The sequence below is a fragment of the Microplitis demolitor genome, chromosome 8 (assembly GCF_026212275.2).
Source record: "Microplitis demolitor isolate Queensland-Clemson2020A chromosome 8, iyMicDemo2.1a, whole genome shotgun sequence".
Lineage (NCBI taxonomy): Eukaryota > Metazoa > Arthropoda > Insecta > Hymenoptera > Braconidae > Microplitis > Microplitis demolitor.
Window position 1 is genome coordinate 20,415,912 of NC_068552.1, and position 15,114 is coordinate 20,431,025.

Genomic DNA, 15,114 nt, shown 5'->3' on the forward strand with positions numbered 1-15,114 from the left:
TTTGTGATTAAGTCATTGTTCCACTTTTTTCTCCCTTAACTGTAAAATTAAATATTTTAAAAACAAAAAAGCTATTTAAAATTAGTGTTAAAAATTATTTTCAGGTACAGCTTTATCGGCCTTATACCTCATATAATTTTTGATCGTTCATGGCCGTTTTAGCCCAAGTGCCGAGTCCGGGACTCGAACTCTAGACCTTTCCCTCTCAACTAAAGCCTTTAATTGCTTCAACCGACCCGACTACAGTCGACTTTAGCTACTTAAACTCTAACTAATAAATGAAATTTTATATCATTAAGCTATTAGATACATTTTATAATAATTTTTTTTTTTAGTTTTTTATTTCAGAAATGTACAGGAATAACAAAAAACTTGATTATTAATAATTAAAAATGTTTTTATTACCAATACTGCCAATTATGCTTTCATGTTATTGAAACAATAAACTCCTGAGTTATTTTACAATGGCAGTGACAAATACTTTATTAAGCATCATAATGTTTTATCGAAGTAATTAATAAATTGATAAAAATATTTAGTAGTGAATATGCTTTGTTTTAATTTTAAAATTCGAGGATACTCCGCCAAAATTTGGTATCTCAAGGAACACACGAGATTTTGACAAAATAACCTCGAGTTTTATTAATAATTAATATTTAAATTAAAATTTGATCAATCCAATTTTGAGCGCTCCAACCCAATCCTCTTGCCGTTGCCGCTAAACATTCAATTTTTTGAACACACTGTTTTGAGTGAGGATTTCTAACATATCCTTTATCACATCGGCAACCTGGTCGTAATCGTTGAATGCATTCCTAAAAATTAAATGTTTTAGAATAAAAACTGATTACACACTTTTCCAAAATTTTTTTCTTTAATTATGTTCTTACTATTGCAGAAGGCGTATAAAAGTGTCGATAACATTCTGGTTCTTTGTAAGATCCACAAATACTACCGTGTTCGTTGTTAGAACACCCGAAGCCTTGGACACCTTAAGTTTAAAAAAAAAAAATTAATAAATATTAAGTCCAAAATAATTATTTTATACCCTAACAATATTATTATACGAATTTGAAATATTTAAAATAATTACTTGTAAAAGTGAATAGTACCAACACTAAAACCAATGCGTACTTGAACATTTTTATTTATGAAATTAAACTTTTTAAATATTAGTCGGGTATTTAAAGGCATTCATATCAATATACGTGATTCAATTTCAAAACTTTTAATTAGTGACAGAAAAATGCGGACATTAAGAAATAATCTTATATTATGTGATATCTTATTATTAACTTATCTACGGCTCAAAAATTTTAATCTTATCATTTTTAAATTGTATTTAAATTTTATTAAAATCACTTTATTTTACATATGAAAATATCTCTCACAAATATTTGTTTCATACATAAATTTGTTTAGTTTCCTTAACTAAATTTATTTTCTTGGTTTGCATTCCTTCACACACGAGCCGTCCGTTTCTTTGATATATCCTCTTTCACAATAACAACCAGGTTCGCATACCTAAAATTTTTAAGTAACATAAATAATAAATTTCTAACAACATTAATACTGTCAAATTATAATAAATAAAAATACTTACTGCCATACAATTTCCGCCGGCAGGATATTTATGGTCGCAAGTTGAGGTACAAGGGCTTCCACAATTATTCCACTTTGCATGAGGACCACAATCGTCATCACAGTATACAATATTTATTCCTATAAAATATTTTAATTTTTTTATACTAACAATTATTTTTTCGATGATAAATAAATGAACAATACAAACCGACTGCTAAAATAACAATAAATAACATAAAAATAACGCGAGACATTTTATTTTATTTTTTTTAATTTTACTTGTAGAGATTTTTTTAGAGTGATAGGAAAATTTTAACTTTAGTATATATACCTCTAACAGATAATAATATTTTTATCGTAACAATAAGGAAAGTCGCCAGTGGATTCCCACTTTACTGTTATTTTTAACGATAATCGAAAAACATTTAAAGCTAATTGCGTTAATACATAAGTATACAAACAACTTGTTTTTTATTTCATTTCATTATCAAGGTCGTGGTGTTATTTTAGTTTGCTAATATTTTAAATCTTCATATAGAAGAGATTTGCGTAAGACGGGACACCTGAAAAAATAATTTCTTGAATATTAATTTTAATTACTGTACAGTATTTTTTATTTTTTTCAGGAACACGAAAAAAAACTCTCGAAATTTTTTTTTTTTATTTTGCTTAATTTTACCATGAGTACTTCATATCCCTTCGAAATATATATAAATTGTGAGATAAATAGAAAAATTATAATAAGAATGATATTCTATGTAAAAAATTTATCAGATGCCCCGTATGACCCTGAGTATTCCATATCGCTTTGAAATTTATCATACATTTATCAAAAATTTCAAGATTCTGTATAAATCTGTCTTTTTTTTACCCCAACAAACTTTTTCTCTACTTTCTAAAAAAAAAAAAGTTTAAATAAGTAAATATATAGGAATTAATCTTACGCAATCTTAAAATTTTCTGCATTCAGCTCCGCTGTTCAGACTTTTAAATATATAATTTTTAAATTTGATTATTATTAAATCAAATTATATGCCGAGAGAATGAAAAAAAGTATTACAGATATAATTAAAGTTATCGTAACTACTTGTATTAATATGCACATTTTTATAAAAATATAAATGAAAAATATGTCATTTTATCATCACATAAAATCGATATTCTTTTATTATTATATAAACATTAATTAAGAACTATAAATTTATAAATATTTAAAAAGGAAAAAACTTATTATCTTTATTGACACTAATTTAGATAAAAATAATTATTTTATATTTTAATGCAATATCAAATTTTTACAACTGATCGCCTTGACTTATATCCATATCTTCTAATAACTGATAATATTTTATCTACTCGTACATAAATTTGCATTCATTTATTTTTATTAAATATTAAATACTCATCGATCTCCTTCATTTTTTTAAAAATGAACTGTATAAAATTGGCTTCAAAATGCGAAAAGTTTATAGATCAATAAATGATTTTTAAAATGTCACGATTTTTATCGACCAGCATTATCTTGGCCGCTTTTTTTGTCGTTTGTAAGTAATTACATCATATTATGCATCTATTAGTTTAATTAATTAACATAAATTTAATTTTTTGAGGCGTCTACTCTAATCACAACTGCACTTATCCATGTGGTGCAAATGAACGCTGCAATGCATGCGGGAATCTCTGTGAGACAAAATGTTCAAACCTGGATAGTACTGGCAAAGATATGGGCGCATGTCCCTACGTTAGTTTACTCTTCATTCATTTTATAATTTTTTTTTTTTTTTTTTTTTTTTTTTTTTGTCAATTAATTATTCAGTAAATGAGTAATTAAAATATGATGGTACATTTTAATTTTATTTTTATATAGATATGTAATCCACCAGCTTGTGAATGTGAAGCAGAATATGCACGAGATGAGAGAACCGAAAAATGTGTTCCTAAACAATCTTGTCCTCGCCAATGAATTAATCTAATCCTTATAATTTTTTTTTGTCATAATCAATTGTAGAATACCTCGAATATGACTTTAAATAAATTCAAATAATGAAAAGAATTATTATAATTGTAGAAATCAATGGTATTTCCGAAGTAATTGTAATAAATAATAAATTTTCATTTAAATATTAAAAAATAAGGATAATAAATTTTAAATTAATAAATATTTTTAAAAAATTTCTTTGTTACAATGTAAAGAATAATAATTGTGTATACAAAGAAAATTTAATCGCAAGATTACAGTTTAAAAATAATTATACTTGTACTATATGTCAAATAATCAAATATAATTTACTGATTGTTGAATATTCTTATCAATTGTTTTGTATTTGTTACTCGAAATACCTATTTTGTAGACTTAGTTATATTTTTTCATAACAAGGAATAAAACAAAGTCTTGTTATATAAAAAATTATAAGTTAGTCATAGGTTGCGAAAAAAAAAATCTATCAAAATGTCAGGATTTTTAATGATGAATATTATTTTTTTGACAGTTATTGCTTGTAAGTAATTTTAAATAATTATTTTATTTTTTACACTGATTATAAATGTTTGATAATAATTATTATTTTTAATTTGAAAAGGTGTTCAGCCCGATCCTACTAATATCAGAAAATGCGACTCGCCATGTGGAGAAAATGAAACGTGCGATGATTGTGGAAATCTCTGTGAAATTAATTGTTCAAACCCAGAAGGCGGAGCTTGTAGTTTTGTAAACTTAATTATAAATTATATTTTTGTCATTAATAGGATTAGAAAAATTAAAATAAAATAAATATTATTTTTTGTATAGGTGTGTGCTCCGCCAGCATGTGTATGTCAAAAAGGATTTGCAAGAGACAACTCGACTAATAAATGCGTCGAAATAGACGAATGTCCTCAAGACGACTGAATAAGGAAAAATTTACTTATTAATACTTATGCCAATTTTTAATTGATAAAAATTAATTATTATTTATCAATAATAAATGTGGTGTTGGTTATTTTATTTGATGTACTTGAACTATGAATTACATAATATGATAACTTAATAAAGTTTAATTATTTTAATCTAATTGTTGTAATTTTCCATTCGTTACTCAACGGCCATTTTTATTAACCCATAAGCCTTGGATTGCATTGATAACTTTATTTTAAAAAATATAAAAATTAAAGTAATAGGTATATAAGCGGCTCGAACGCCCGAACATCCATCAATTGAATTGAAGAAATTCGATAGATAATTTTAAAAATGTCACGATTCTTATTAACAAACATTTTCCTCTTGGCACTTGTTGTCGCCTGTAAGTAATTTTTTATTATAATTATTTTATAGTGAAACTAAATTTAAATTTATAGAAATATAAATTTTAAGGCGTTTACGCTGATGGAGAATGTACCGAGGAATGTGGAGAAAATGAAGAATGTAATTCATGTGGAGATGAATGTGAGTTGAACTGCTCAGACTTAACCAGAGTAGCTTGTCCACTTGTAAGTTTTAATGATTAATTAAATAAATTTTTCAATAAAGATGTGAGAATATTTTTAAAATCGAATCGGATACTAATATTTGCACACCTTTATTATTATCATCAAGTAATAAACAATTGATTGAATTAAATTAATTTATTTTATTGATTATATAGATTTGTAACCCACCGGCGTGCGTATGTAAGGAAGGATTCGCCAGAGACGATAATAGTGGCACGTGTATCAACAAGCTCCAGTGCCCTATGCACTAAATAAATAAAATATTTTAATATTTTACTTATAATTAGAAAAAATCAATTGGCTCAAATAAAAATAATTCGTAATTTTCTGAATTTTATAATGATAGACTGTAAGAAATTGAGAGTGAATTACTCCACGTTCACTCTGATAATTTTTTACAGTTTATTGTTCAAAATATGTAAACATTTGTGTAATTATCAATAAAATTTTATTTCTCAAAAGTCTATATTATTATTATTTTTTTACAATACTGAATACTAACTGAATAAAATCCTAATAATAATAATAAATAACTTTATCTCATCTTTAAAATAACCCTGTATTTATTTAATGATAAATTTTTATATAAAAGAATCTCAACAAATGAATTGTTTAATTAATTTAAAAACTGTTGTGACAGCAAAAAGTGTGTTCGCTTTCTTCGTCAGATTTAGAAGTAAACATGTCTCGATTTTTATTAGTCAGCGTTTTCCTCATTGCTGCCGTAGTTTGTAAGTTATAAATTTTATTTATATTTACAAATCTTATAACCAGATTTATTTAAATATTTTTATTCGAAACTACAGTGCAAGTTACAGCAGAACCTTCGTGTAAAAATGTTCATTGCCCAGCACATCAGCAATGCTATCTATGTAAACCGTGTCCTAGAACATGCGAAAATCCTAACCCAGTGTGTACAATGGTAGGTTTTATAAATAAAATATTTTTTTATATTGATATCTATTCGCCAATGAGATAATCATAAATTTGTGGTTTTCAATTTTTTAGGAATGCAAACTAGGTCCAGTATGCTATTGTATGCCAGGTTATGTCACTCATAATCAAAAATGCATTCCCGAGAGTCAATGCCCATAAGATTTAATGATACACTTATTATTAATCTAATTAATAATTCATGGCAATAGGATGCCATTGTCTATTGTCTATTGATCTAATTAAATAAATAACATCTGAAATATAAACTTGTAATCATAGTTTTTTTTTCCTTCGAATAAGCGCGATACCTAATAATTGTACTTTTAAATAATTAAATTTAATTTTTTACACTATTAAAAATAATATCTAAGGAGCGCGAAAATTTTTTTACTTGAAATTTCTTAGCTATTCTTAGCTTTCATCGAAAGATTCAACAAGCAATCAGCAAGTAACAGCTCTACTATTATAATAAATATATGAGAAATGACAATTGTCCTTAACACAATTAAGTATATGTAAATTAATTATTTATCATCATAAATGTAATATTAGTTCTTTAATTTTTCGTAGTAGAACTATAAATTAGATAATCTGATATCTTAATAAACAATATGTATTCTAATCAGCTCGTTTGTATTTTTCCATTTGTTAATAAGCTGCCATTTTCATTGACCCATGAACTTTTCACTATACTGATTAACTTTATCGTTTGAAAAAATATGTATATATGCGGCTCGAACGTCCGAACATATTATCAATTGAATCAAAGAAATCCGATAGATAATTTTCAGAATGTCGCGATTCTTATTAACAAACATTTTCTTCTTGGCACTTGTTGTCACCTGTAAGTAATTTTTTATTATAATTATTTTATAGTAAAACTGAATTTAAATTTATTGAAATATAATTTTTAAGGCGTTTACGCTGATGGGGGATGTACTGAAGAATGTGGAGAAAATGAACAGTGTAATACATGTGGGAATTTATGTGAATTGAACTGTTCTGATTTAACCAGAGTAATTTGTCCTGCTGTAAGTTGCATTAAAAATTAATGTCAATTATTTATCATAAAATTTTTTCATTTATTAATTAAATTAAAAATATTTAGATTTGTAATCCACCAGCGTGTGCATGTAAGGACGGATTCGCCAGAGACAATTACAGTGGCAAATGCATCAACAAGCTCCAATGCCCTATGCATTAAATGAAAAATATATTTAAATATTTCATTTATCATCGTAGAAAATCAATTAGCTTAAATTAAAATAATTTGTACTTCTCCAGATTTGTTACAATACAGTTTAAACTGTGTAAACATTTAAGCAACTAAAATAAAGTTGTTTTGCTCAAAAATCTATGTCATTATTATTATTTTACAACGCTGTATATTAACTAAATAAAATAACTTTATCTCATCTTTAAAATAACCCTGTATTTATTTAATGATAAATTTTTGTATAAAAGAATCTCAACAAATGAATTGTTTAATTAATTTAAAAACTGTTGTGACAGCAAAAAGTGTGTTCGCCTTCTTCGTCAGATTTAGAAGTAAACATGTCTCGATTTTTATTGGTCAGCGTTTTCCTCATTGCTGCCGTAGTTTGTAAGTTATAAATTTTATTTATATTTACAAATCTTATAATCAGATTTATTTAAATATTTTTATTCGAAATTGCAGTACAAGTTACAGCAGAACCGTCGTGTGAAAATATTGAATGTTCAGAAAACCAACAATGCTATGAATGTGAACAGTGTCCTAGAACATGCAAAAATCCTAACCCACCGTGTCCAAAAGTAAGTTTTATAGATAAAATATTTAAAAAAAATATCGATGAACCAAAGATATACTCATAAATTTGTGGTTTTCGTTTCTTTTAGATATGCAAACCAGGTCCAGTTTGTTATTGTATGCCGGGTTATGTCACTTATAATAAAAAATGCATTCCCGAGAGTCAATGCCCATAAGATTTAAAAATACACTTATTATTAATGTAATTAATAATTAATTACAGTAAAATGCCATTGTAACATTGTCTATTGATCTAAACAAATAAATAACATCTTATTTATCTGAATGTATAATTTATTTTTATTTTAGATAAACACAATACCCAATAATTCAATGATCAATTTAATTGCTAAATGATTTATATTTAATTTAAAAGTCAATCGAATTACAATTTATCGGTTGTAACTTTCTTATTACGATGTATTTCTGTGACGAACAAATTATTTAATCCTCATTTATTTTCATAAAATTGTTTATAATTTATAAGTAATAACATTATTTTATTTAAACCGCTTTAATTCGTCTTAGTGAATGCTGCAGTATCAATAAAATTTTTATTATTTCTATTACTATTTTTTTTTTATGCCATAAAACTCAGGACTATGTTATCGCGTTTATGTTTCTATCAAATTATATCCCAAGTTAATTAATCAGTAATCTGTTATTTCTCGTTTCACAGCATTAACCGCACATACATATATATATACATATATGTATATTAATAATATTGAAGCCAATGAAATACATAATACACTTCAATGAATAATAATAACATATCGTATTAATTTAGTTGCTATAAATATATAAACCATTGATAGATTTAACTCGCTCCGGTTTAACAGATTTTTTATTTGACAAATAGTTGAGCTTAAATGTGAACCTACTGCCGTCAGTTTTAGAAATGCTTTCTAGAATAAAAGTTGATAAAATAAGTTGTGTCACTTGAAATTCCTTAAATTTTTTTTCTATTGTTTAAATATTCAAGTAGTGATGAAACCTCAAAAATTGTTCTATACTATTATAACAAATTTTTTTTTTTTTAAAAATATTGAAACTTCACTCGATGTCACAAAAATAAAAGTACCTCAAGACAATGGCAAAGACCACAAACTAAATTTTAACTCAAAATCAGTACCAATTGATCTTAAAATAAACAATCATGGGTGTATTCATAAAATGCCAAAAAGTAAATTATGTTTACGAAAATCGGCAGCTACAGTAAACCTGAGACATCTAAAACTAAATTCAAAAAAAGATGATTATTCTCAATTTTATAACGACGACAGTTTATCATCAAATTACTCAAACACGGAAACCACTGATAAATCGGGTAAAGATTCTGATAGAGATCAATCGAATTATATGAAATCAATGACTGGAGAAGATCTAGAAGAATTTGAATCATCAGAAAAACAAAAGATAACAGTAGAAGTTAATCGACGTTGTTTACTTCTCGGTTCGTTAATGCTTTCAGATTATTTATCAATGAAAAATCAGATAATAAATGAACCTGTAGTGTCAAACTCTGAGGAAAAGCTAGATTATATGGATTATATATAATTAGTTATAAACTATAACCTTAAAACCGAAATCTTTATTTCTTCAACTAATAAGAAGAACTCGCTCTAGCGGGTTAAACATTGAATTGAAACTTTGAATAAGAAATATAATCACCAGAGCTCTCAAACCAGCCCGTAAATTCCTAATTATAATAACGATTCTGGGAGTGAGGAATAAAAAATATAGGTCTTCTTATATTTGCTTACTTGAGCAAGTTCGACTGTAAAACTCTCGCGGCTTAATTCAAGTGAAAAGATATAATTAAGCCACTACTTTTCAAGTTCTTTTATTTTAATAAAAACTGGGGAAAATAAATAAATACAACTTCAATTTTTTGAAAATTAAAACTCACTCATTATTAAATTTTTTATTAATAACTAACATTAAAATATTATTTTAAGCCAAAATTAATAAAAGTGAGAATAATAACAATTATGTTGATTGTTTTTAAAAAAGACATTTTCCAAATTTTTTAGTAAAAATTACTTAGTAAATTGATAAAATGATATTGTTAAAAATAAGTAAATTATCTATTATTGTCTAGACATAATTAAATAAAGTGCGGATAATAATATTTGATTATAAAAAAAAACTATGTTTAAATAATTTAAATGTAGTAAAAATTTATTCCTCATCTATAAAGTATTATTAAGATCTATTATTATAATAATTATACTTGTATCTTTTTTCATAATTCACGTTTATTACCCGACTATTAATTTTCTATATTTATAAGTCTCTTATTATTTTAATATACACGGCGCCTGTAATGGCATTAAAATAATTTGGTATATAAGTAACTTGCAAATGATCATAACTCGTAGTTTTTTAAGTACAACACTAAAATATTGTACCATGTCACGACTATTTTTCGTTAAAATTTTCCTCATTGTTTTCTTCACTGCTTGTAAGTTATTTTTATTTATTTAAATTTTTTATAAACATTCATGTGTTATAATTATCCGAATTTTTTGAGATGTTAACTCTGATGGAGAATGTAATGAACCCTGTGGCCAAAATGAAGAATGTTCTAAATGTGGAGCTGAATGTGAACTTACTTGTTCAGATACTGGACCAAAAATTTGTCCAGCGGTAATTAAAATTTTTTAGACTAATTCTTAATTTTTTTTTTTTTTTTTTCATTATTATGAATCTTATTTAAAATAATTTATTTAATTGAGGACCAAAATATTCATAATATTATTCTTTAATTTAAAAGGTTTGTCTTCCTCCATCCTGTGTATGTCAAAATGGATTTGTAAGGGATAAATCCTTTGATTCATGTGTTCCTCCAGATGAATGTTTTTATGATACTTAAAAATACAGTTTAAAACTGTACAGAAATAATTCATTTGAATGAAAATACATTATATATATTTATATTCAAATAAACGTCACCAGTGTAAATAATAAATTTCAGTTACAAACTAAAGACCAGAATATAATTTTTTAGTATTTTTATCGATTTACAATTACGAAATTTTTTTAAGTAAAGCGAATTACACATGATAGCAAATAAGATAATGATTAATTAAATCATTTAAAAAATTAACGTACACACACATACACGTACATATTTGGTTTTCCGCATTTAAACAAATTTTATTTATTTTTATTTATTCATAGAAAATTATATTTTTTTATGAACATGTTCCTGGGTCAACACACTGTCCGATCTTGTCATCTCTTATATATCCAACATTACAACCACATCTTGCTGTTTGACAATAATCCTAAAATTGAATTTTATTATAAATGAATTATTTTTTTAAATTTTCATTTACAATTATCTTTACTTACTGCTGGACAAGATATGGGCTGTACGTCACTGCATTTAGTTTCACACGGTCCACAAGGATAAAATCTTTCATTAGTACCACAATCTTGGCAATTCACAGAATCTAAAATATTTATTTAAAATATAAAAAATATTTAACATCAATAATTAAATACCAATTACTTACAAATAGTCAAAAGTGCGATGAAAAAAGTATAAATCAATGAAAATCGTGGCATTTTAATATTTTATTTTCCAAAGTAAATAGAAACTTGGTTACATAGTTCTGCAATTACTATACTGATCACTAGATACAAATAACACGCGATTTTGTATGTTAGTAGATGGAAAAAATATAAATTGGTGGAAGAAGCATAGTGCAGTATACTTGGTAAATTTTTCGGGAAATTATTAAAATTTTTTATAATTCATTATTACGGCCATTAATTTTTTTATAGCCAACTAATAATTAATTAATTTAAACGATAATTTTTTCATAGTCATGAAAATTATTTAAAAATACATACATATGATGTAATTAATAATAGTTGTCAGTTTAGTGTATGGATAAATAACGAGGAAACTTTTGTTACGTGATAATAATTAATCATTATTATCTATGTTTACATTTTTTTCTTGTAAACAATTATAGTTGGTAACATATTAAATATAAACAACAATATAATCATATATATTCGTGTATGATAGTAAAGAATAATATAAAATAAAGTAAAAAAAAATGTATGCCAGCTATCACAATATATTACCTGCAATCTCTTCAATCTTTTATTTATAGCAAATAGTCACGAAGTGTAAAAAAAAATTTACTAATTTTCCTGAGGACGTCTTACTATTAAACAAAAACGTTTTTTTATTTTTTTATATTGCAATAGTTATTTATTTATTTTAATAGCAACTTTAATTTTAATAGATAAATTTAACTCTCAGTTTTAATTTATACTAACTACTTAAGAAAAAATATATAATAATTAAATAATAACTATGAATCATGCTGAGATATGATTATAATTAGCACAGGTATAACCCACAACTATTTTCAGAGTATTATATTATTAATTACATAATTACAGAAAAATAATAAATCTATGCATACATTTGAAAAGTTAGTAAAATAATTTATTATTGTTTTCTATAAAATAATTTAAACTCTAACTGACAATGTTGTGATAGTTATATTTCAAATATTTAAAAATAATTCGTATTTTCTTAATATTAAATAAGTTTTTTACAAACTAAAAATAAATCACTTTTGTTATTTGAATGGATATATTTATTCCAAATATATAAATGATCAAAAAACATACTATTACTTATACTGATAACCAGTATAATAATGTACATAAATGATTATTATTATTATTTCTTAACAGCTGCCAGGTTAGGGACAATTGTATTTAGGGATACACTTGCCATATTTATTTCGGACGTATCCATTTTTGCAACCACATTCGGGAGGACGACATTCCTGAAACCAATACATTATAGATGAGAAATACTTAAGAATTATTGAATTGCAAATTTTAAATGGAACTTACTCTTGTACAAGCCTTATCTCCATCACATGTACTATCACAGGCCCCGCACATCTTTAGCTCTTCGTTTTCTCCACATGTTGGATATTTAGGACAATCGCCTTCAGGAATACACTCTCCATTATATCTCACATATCCATCTTTGCAACCACATTCAGGAGGACGGCAATCCTATTAAGTAACGATAAAAATAATTAATATAATATGTAGTAATTACTACACTGTGAAAAATAAAATTTAACACAATTATTCGTTTTTAAATATTAAACTAAACTTACTAGTGTACAGAATACATTTCCTTCACATGTATTATCACATGCCCCGCACATTTTCAGCTCTTCATTTTTCCCACATGTTGGATATTTAGGACAATCGCCTTTAGGAATACACTCTCCATTATATCTCACATATCCATCTTTGCAACCACATTCGGGAGGACGACATTCCTATACAATAACAATAATATATTTAATATCAATAAGTAAATTAGCAATTAATTAAAATACTTAAAATTTCCATTTTTTAAAATTTTAAACCAAACTTACTCTTGTACAAGCTACATCTCCCTCACATGTACTATCACATGCCCCGCACATTTTCAGCTCTTCATTTCTTCCACACATTGGATAGTTAGGACAGTATTTCTCAAGAATACATTTGCCATATTTATTTCTCACGTATCCGGGTTTACAGCCACATGATCCTCTTCTACACGCCTTTAAGATTTAATAAAAAACTTAAGTTATTTTTTTATTCCCTGTAGTGATATGAATTACCAATTACTATGGTCTATATTTCTTATTAAACGTACTAATGAACAAGAAACTTGGACTCCACATTTAGAATCACAAGCTCCACATGGATACCACTGTTCATTTATTCCACATCGCGGTTGAGAAGTAGCATCAATGCCTATTAATATGTAATAATATAAGTAATAAATTAGTAATTAAATATTATAATAATTTATTTACAACTTACTTATGACAAAAGTAGCAGCGAGGAAAAGGCTTATTAATAAAAATTGAGACATTTTTATCCTTAAGTTAATGAGACGGGCTCACTCTCTTAAGCTTTTGTAATTTCTATTCTGTTAAATTAATTCAACTTTTAACACTTATATATACTGATTTTTCGTTTTCAATAAATAAAAAATATATTTGAATTAACAGATAAGGAAAGATATAAATATGATCGAAAATTAGTCAATCACTCTTATCATGTTTTTTTATGTTTTATATAAATATTGTGGCATATATTTTTAATATATTTTTTATTTCATAATTTTGACAGTAAAATCTTACGTAAATTTATTGCAGATATTTGTCTTTATAATAAGAAAAATATTTATGTTAATAAAAATGAAAACATGTTTTTAAAAATATGAAGTGGTCTTGTAAATTAATTTATTGAATAAACTTATTTTTCATAAATTTAAAAATAATAAATTAATTTTGATCATTTGAAGGACACTCATTGAGCTGAACGCATTGGCCGATTGTTTCGTCTCTCACAAAACCCGAATCGCATATACAAGCTGGAGAGATGTCTACTTATTTTCAAAAAATAATTTATAATAATTTTAAATAAATTTGCAATTACTCATACTTTCATACATACTGTCAATCCCTTATTCTCTTATACATAATTTTTTATTTAAATAACTTTTCAAAGTCTTAAAATCTCAATTCTTGCAAAAATATAAAAACATATATCTTTAATTTTAATTTCTTTATGTTCTTATGTATATCGACCTGATACTGTCAAAATTAAATGACATTAATTTTATGTCAATACAATGATAATCGATAAAAATTTGATTTTTACACTCTCTTAACTATAAATAAATGACAAATATTTAATTTAATTGAGAAATATAATATAAGTATTAGTTTAAAAGATAACTTGAGTAAATATCAATAAAAGAAAAAGTAAATTAGTTAATTGTGATGAAAAGACAAATAAAATAACATTTTTTTATTCAAATATTTAAAAATTTTTGGTTACATTTATGGGTGTATTAGAAAAAATATTTATTTTACGTACGTCCAATTATACGTTTGTGCCGAATTCGAATTTACAGTGTAAACCACACGGTATTCGCAAGTTTCCAATCGTTGTTGAAAGATACGATATACCCTGGATCTATCATTGCAATAAACCACAAAGCATGTGTACACTAGTAAACGCATGAGTTGTTCAATAACTTTAGTATATATCGATAGCTTAAATGTGAATATATACATACATATAAGCAAACACACTATTCTATACATGTAGTATATACATACCACTGTAGGTTTTCGTAATTCCACAACCGCAATTTTATGTACACACAAATACCGTCTAAATATCTACTCCAATAACCTATCGAAATTTAAATTAAATACTTTCATCCAAAAACATAGAAAATCAGTCACTATAAAAAAAAAAAAAAAAAATTCAACAAA

General features: G+C 25.4%; 9 protein-coding genes across 9 annotated transcripts in view; 7 read left to right on the forward strand and 2 right to left on the reverse strand.

The window, feature by feature from the left end:
• LOC103576676 (follistatin-related protein 5) overlaps positions 1 to 15,114 on the forward strand; it is a 151,671-nt gene that overhangs the window by 123,736 nt on the left and 12,821 nt on the right. The window lies entirely within an intron of this gene.
• LOC103576667 (venom serine protease inhibitor) lies at positions 343 to 1,176 on the reverse strand. The gene is made up of 3 exons (XM_008556981.3): positions 1,094 to 1,176; positions 891 to 991; positions 343 to 815 (listed from the first exon to the last, which is right to left on the reverse strand). Exons 1-3 carry the CDS (start codon positions 1,140 to 1,142, stop codon positions 657 to 659), a joined length of 309 nt encoding a protein of 102 aa, XP_008555203.1. The 5' UTR covers positions 1,143 to 1,176; the 3' UTR covers positions 343 to 656.
• On the reverse strand, positions 1,329 to 1,913 carry LOC103576669 (chymotrypsin inhibitor-like). Its single transcript, XM_008556982.2, has 3 exons — positions 1,793 to 1,913; positions 1,604 to 1,722; positions 1,329 to 1,524 (listed from the first exon to the last, which is right to left on the reverse strand). Exons 1-3 carry the CDS (start codon positions 1,836 to 1,838, stop codon positions 1,438 to 1,440), a joined length of 252 nt encoding a protein of 83 aa, XP_008555204.2. The 5' UTR covers positions 1,839 to 1,913; the 3' UTR covers positions 1,329 to 1,437.
• On the forward strand, positions 3,038 to 3,648 carry LOC103576670 (chymotrypsin/elastase isoinhibitors 2 to 5). The gene is made up of 3 exons (XM_014443239.1): positions 3,038 to 3,128; positions 3,195 to 3,325; positions 3,452 to 3,648. Exons 1-3 carry the CDS (start codon positions 3,065 to 3,067, stop codon positions 3,545 to 3,547), a joined length of 291 nt encoding a protein of 96 aa, XP_014298725.1. The 5' UTR covers positions 3,038 to 3,064; the 3' UTR covers positions 3,548 to 3,648.
• LOC103576671 (chymotrypsin/elastase isoinhibitors 2 to 5) lies at positions 3,974 to 4,522 on the forward strand. The gene is made up of 3 exons (XM_008556984.2): positions 3,974 to 4,082; positions 4,164 to 4,291; positions 4,373 to 4,522. Exons 1-3 carry the CDS (start codon positions 4,034 to 4,036, stop codon positions 4,469 to 4,471), a joined length of 276 nt encoding a protein of 91 aa, XP_008555206.2. The 5' UTR covers positions 3,974 to 4,033; the 3' UTR covers positions 4,472 to 4,522.
• Positions 4,785 to 5,513, forward strand: LOC103576672 (chymotrypsin/elastase isoinhibitor 1). The gene is made up of 3 exons (XM_008556986.2): positions 4,785 to 4,862; positions 4,934 to 5,049; positions 5,205 to 5,513. Exons 1-3 carry the CDS (start codon positions 4,811 to 4,813, stop codon positions 5,298 to 5,300), a joined length of 264 nt encoding a protein of 87 aa, XP_008555208.1. The 5' UTR covers positions 4,785 to 4,810; the 3' UTR covers positions 5,301 to 5,513.
• Positions 5,694 to 6,195, forward strand: LOC103576673 (serine protease inhibitor swm-1). Its single transcript, XM_008556987.2, has 3 exons — positions 5,694 to 5,780; positions 5,856 to 5,971; positions 6,058 to 6,195. The coding sequence occupies exons 1-3, from the start codon at positions 5,732 to 5,734 to the stop codon at positions 6,142 to 6,144; spliced, it is 252 nt and encodes an 83-aa protein (XP_008555209.1). The 5' UTR covers positions 5,694 to 5,731; the 3' UTR covers positions 6,145 to 6,195.
• On the forward strand, positions 6,739 to 7,344 carry LOC103576674 (chymotrypsin inhibitor). Its single transcript, XM_008556988.1, has 3 exons — positions 6,739 to 6,829; positions 6,901 to 7,016; positions 7,094 to 7,344. The coding sequence occupies exons 1-3, from the start codon at positions 6,778 to 6,780 to the stop codon at positions 7,187 to 7,189; spliced, it is 264 nt and encodes an 87-aa protein (XP_008555210.1). The 5' UTR covers positions 6,739 to 6,777; the 3' UTR covers positions 7,190 to 7,344.
• Positions 7,504 to 8,015, forward strand: LOC103576675 (cysteine-rich venom protein 6). The gene is made up of 3 exons (XM_008556989.1): positions 7,504 to 7,588; positions 7,664 to 7,779; positions 7,864 to 8,015. Exons 1-3 carry the CDS (start codon positions 7,540 to 7,542, stop codon positions 7,948 to 7,950), a joined length of 252 nt encoding a protein of 83 aa, XP_008555211.1. The 5' UTR covers positions 7,504 to 7,539; the 3' UTR covers positions 7,951 to 8,015.

Coding starts and splice junctions, on each gene's coding strand:
- LOC103576667 (XM_008556981.3), bottom strand. CDS start 1,142: ATGTTCAAGTACGCATTGGTTTTAGTGTTGGTACTATTCACTTTTACA. Junction 992..1,093: donor GGTACTATTCACTTTTACAA/GTAATTATTTTA, acceptor TTTAAACTTAAG/GTGTCCAAGGCTTCGGGTGT. Junction 816..890: donor TTTATACGCCTTCTGCAATA/GTAAGAACATAA, acceptor TTTAATTTTTAG/GAATGCATTCAACGATTACG.
- LOC103576669 (XM_008556982.2), bottom strand. CDS start 1,838: ATGTCTCGCGTTATTTTTATGTTATTTATTGTTATTTTAGCAGTCG. Junction 1,723..1,792: donor TATTGTTATTTTAGCAGTCG/GTTTGTATTGTT, acceptor AATATTTTATAG/GAATAAATATTGTATACTGT. Junction 1,525..1,603: donor CCGGCGGAAATTGTATGGCA/GTAAGTATTTTT, acceptor TAAAAATTTTAG/GTATGCGAACCTGGTTGTTA.
- LOC103576670 (XM_014443239.1), top strand. CDS start 3,065: ATGATTTTTAAAATGTCACGATTTTTATCGACCAGCATTATCTTGGCC. Junction 3,129..3,194: donor GGCCGCTTTTTTTGTCGTTT/GTAAGTAATTAC, acceptor TAATTTTTTGAG/GCGTCTACTCTAATCACAAC. Junction 3,326..3,451: donor ATATGGGCGCATGTCCCTAC/GTTAGTTTACTC, acceptor ATTTTTATATAG/ATATGTAATCCACCAGCTTG.
- LOC103576671 (XM_008556984.2), top strand. CDS start 4,034: ATGTCAGGATTTTTAATGATGAATATTATTTTTTTGACAGTTATTGCT. Junction 4,083..4,163: donor TTTTTTGACAGTTATTGCTT/GTAAGTAATTTT, acceptor TAATTTGAAAAG/GTGTTCAGCCCGATCCTACT. Junction 4,292..4,372: donor AAGGCGGAGCTTGTAGTTTT/GTAAACTTAATT, acceptor TTTTTTGTATAG/GTGTGTGCTCCGCCAGCATG.
- LOC103576672 (XM_008556986.2), top strand. CDS start 4,811: ATGTCACGATTCTTATTAACAAACATTTTCCTCTTGGCACTTGTTGTC. Junction 4,863..4,933: donor CTTGGCACTTGTTGTCGCCT/GTAAGTAATTTT, acceptor ATAAATTTTAAG/GCGTTTACGCTGATGGAGAA. Junction 5,050..5,204: donor CCAGAGTAGCTTGTCCACTT/GTAAGTTTTAAT, acceptor TTGATTATATAG/ATTTGTAACCCACCGGCGTG.
- LOC103576673 (XM_008556987.2), top strand. CDS start 5,732: ATGTCTCGATTTTTATTAGTCAGCGTTTTCCTCATTGCTGCCGTAGTT. Junction 5,781..5,855: donor CCTCATTGCTGCCGTAGTTT/GTAAGTTATAAA, acceptor TCGAAACTACAG/TGCAAGTTACAGCAGAACCT. Junction 5,972..6,057: donor CTAACCCAGTGTGTACAATG/GTAGGTTTTATA, acceptor TCAATTTTTTAG/GAATGCAAACTAGGTCCAGT.
- LOC103576674 (XM_008556988.1), top strand. CDS start 6,778: ATGTCGCGATTCTTATTAACAAACATTTTCTTCTTGGCACTTGTTGTC. Junction 6,830..6,900: donor CTTGGCACTTGTTGTCACCT/GTAAGTAATTTT, acceptor ATAATTTTTAAG/GCGTTTACGCTGATGGGGGA. Junction 7,017..7,093: donor CCAGAGTAATTTGTCCTGCT/GTAAGTTGCATT, acceptor AAAAATATTTAG/ATTTGTAATCCACCAGCGTG.
- LOC103576675 (XM_008556989.1), top strand. CDS start 7,540: ATGTCTCGATTTTTATTGGTCAGCGTTTTCCTCATTGCTGCCGTAGTT. Junction 7,589..7,663: donor CCTCATTGCTGCCGTAGTTT/GTAAGTTATAAA, acceptor TCGAAATTGCAG/TACAAGTTACAGCAGAACCG. Junction 7,780..7,863: donor CTAACCCACCGTGTCCAAAA/GTAAGTTTTATA, acceptor CGTTTCTTTTAG/ATATGCAAACCAGGTCCAGT.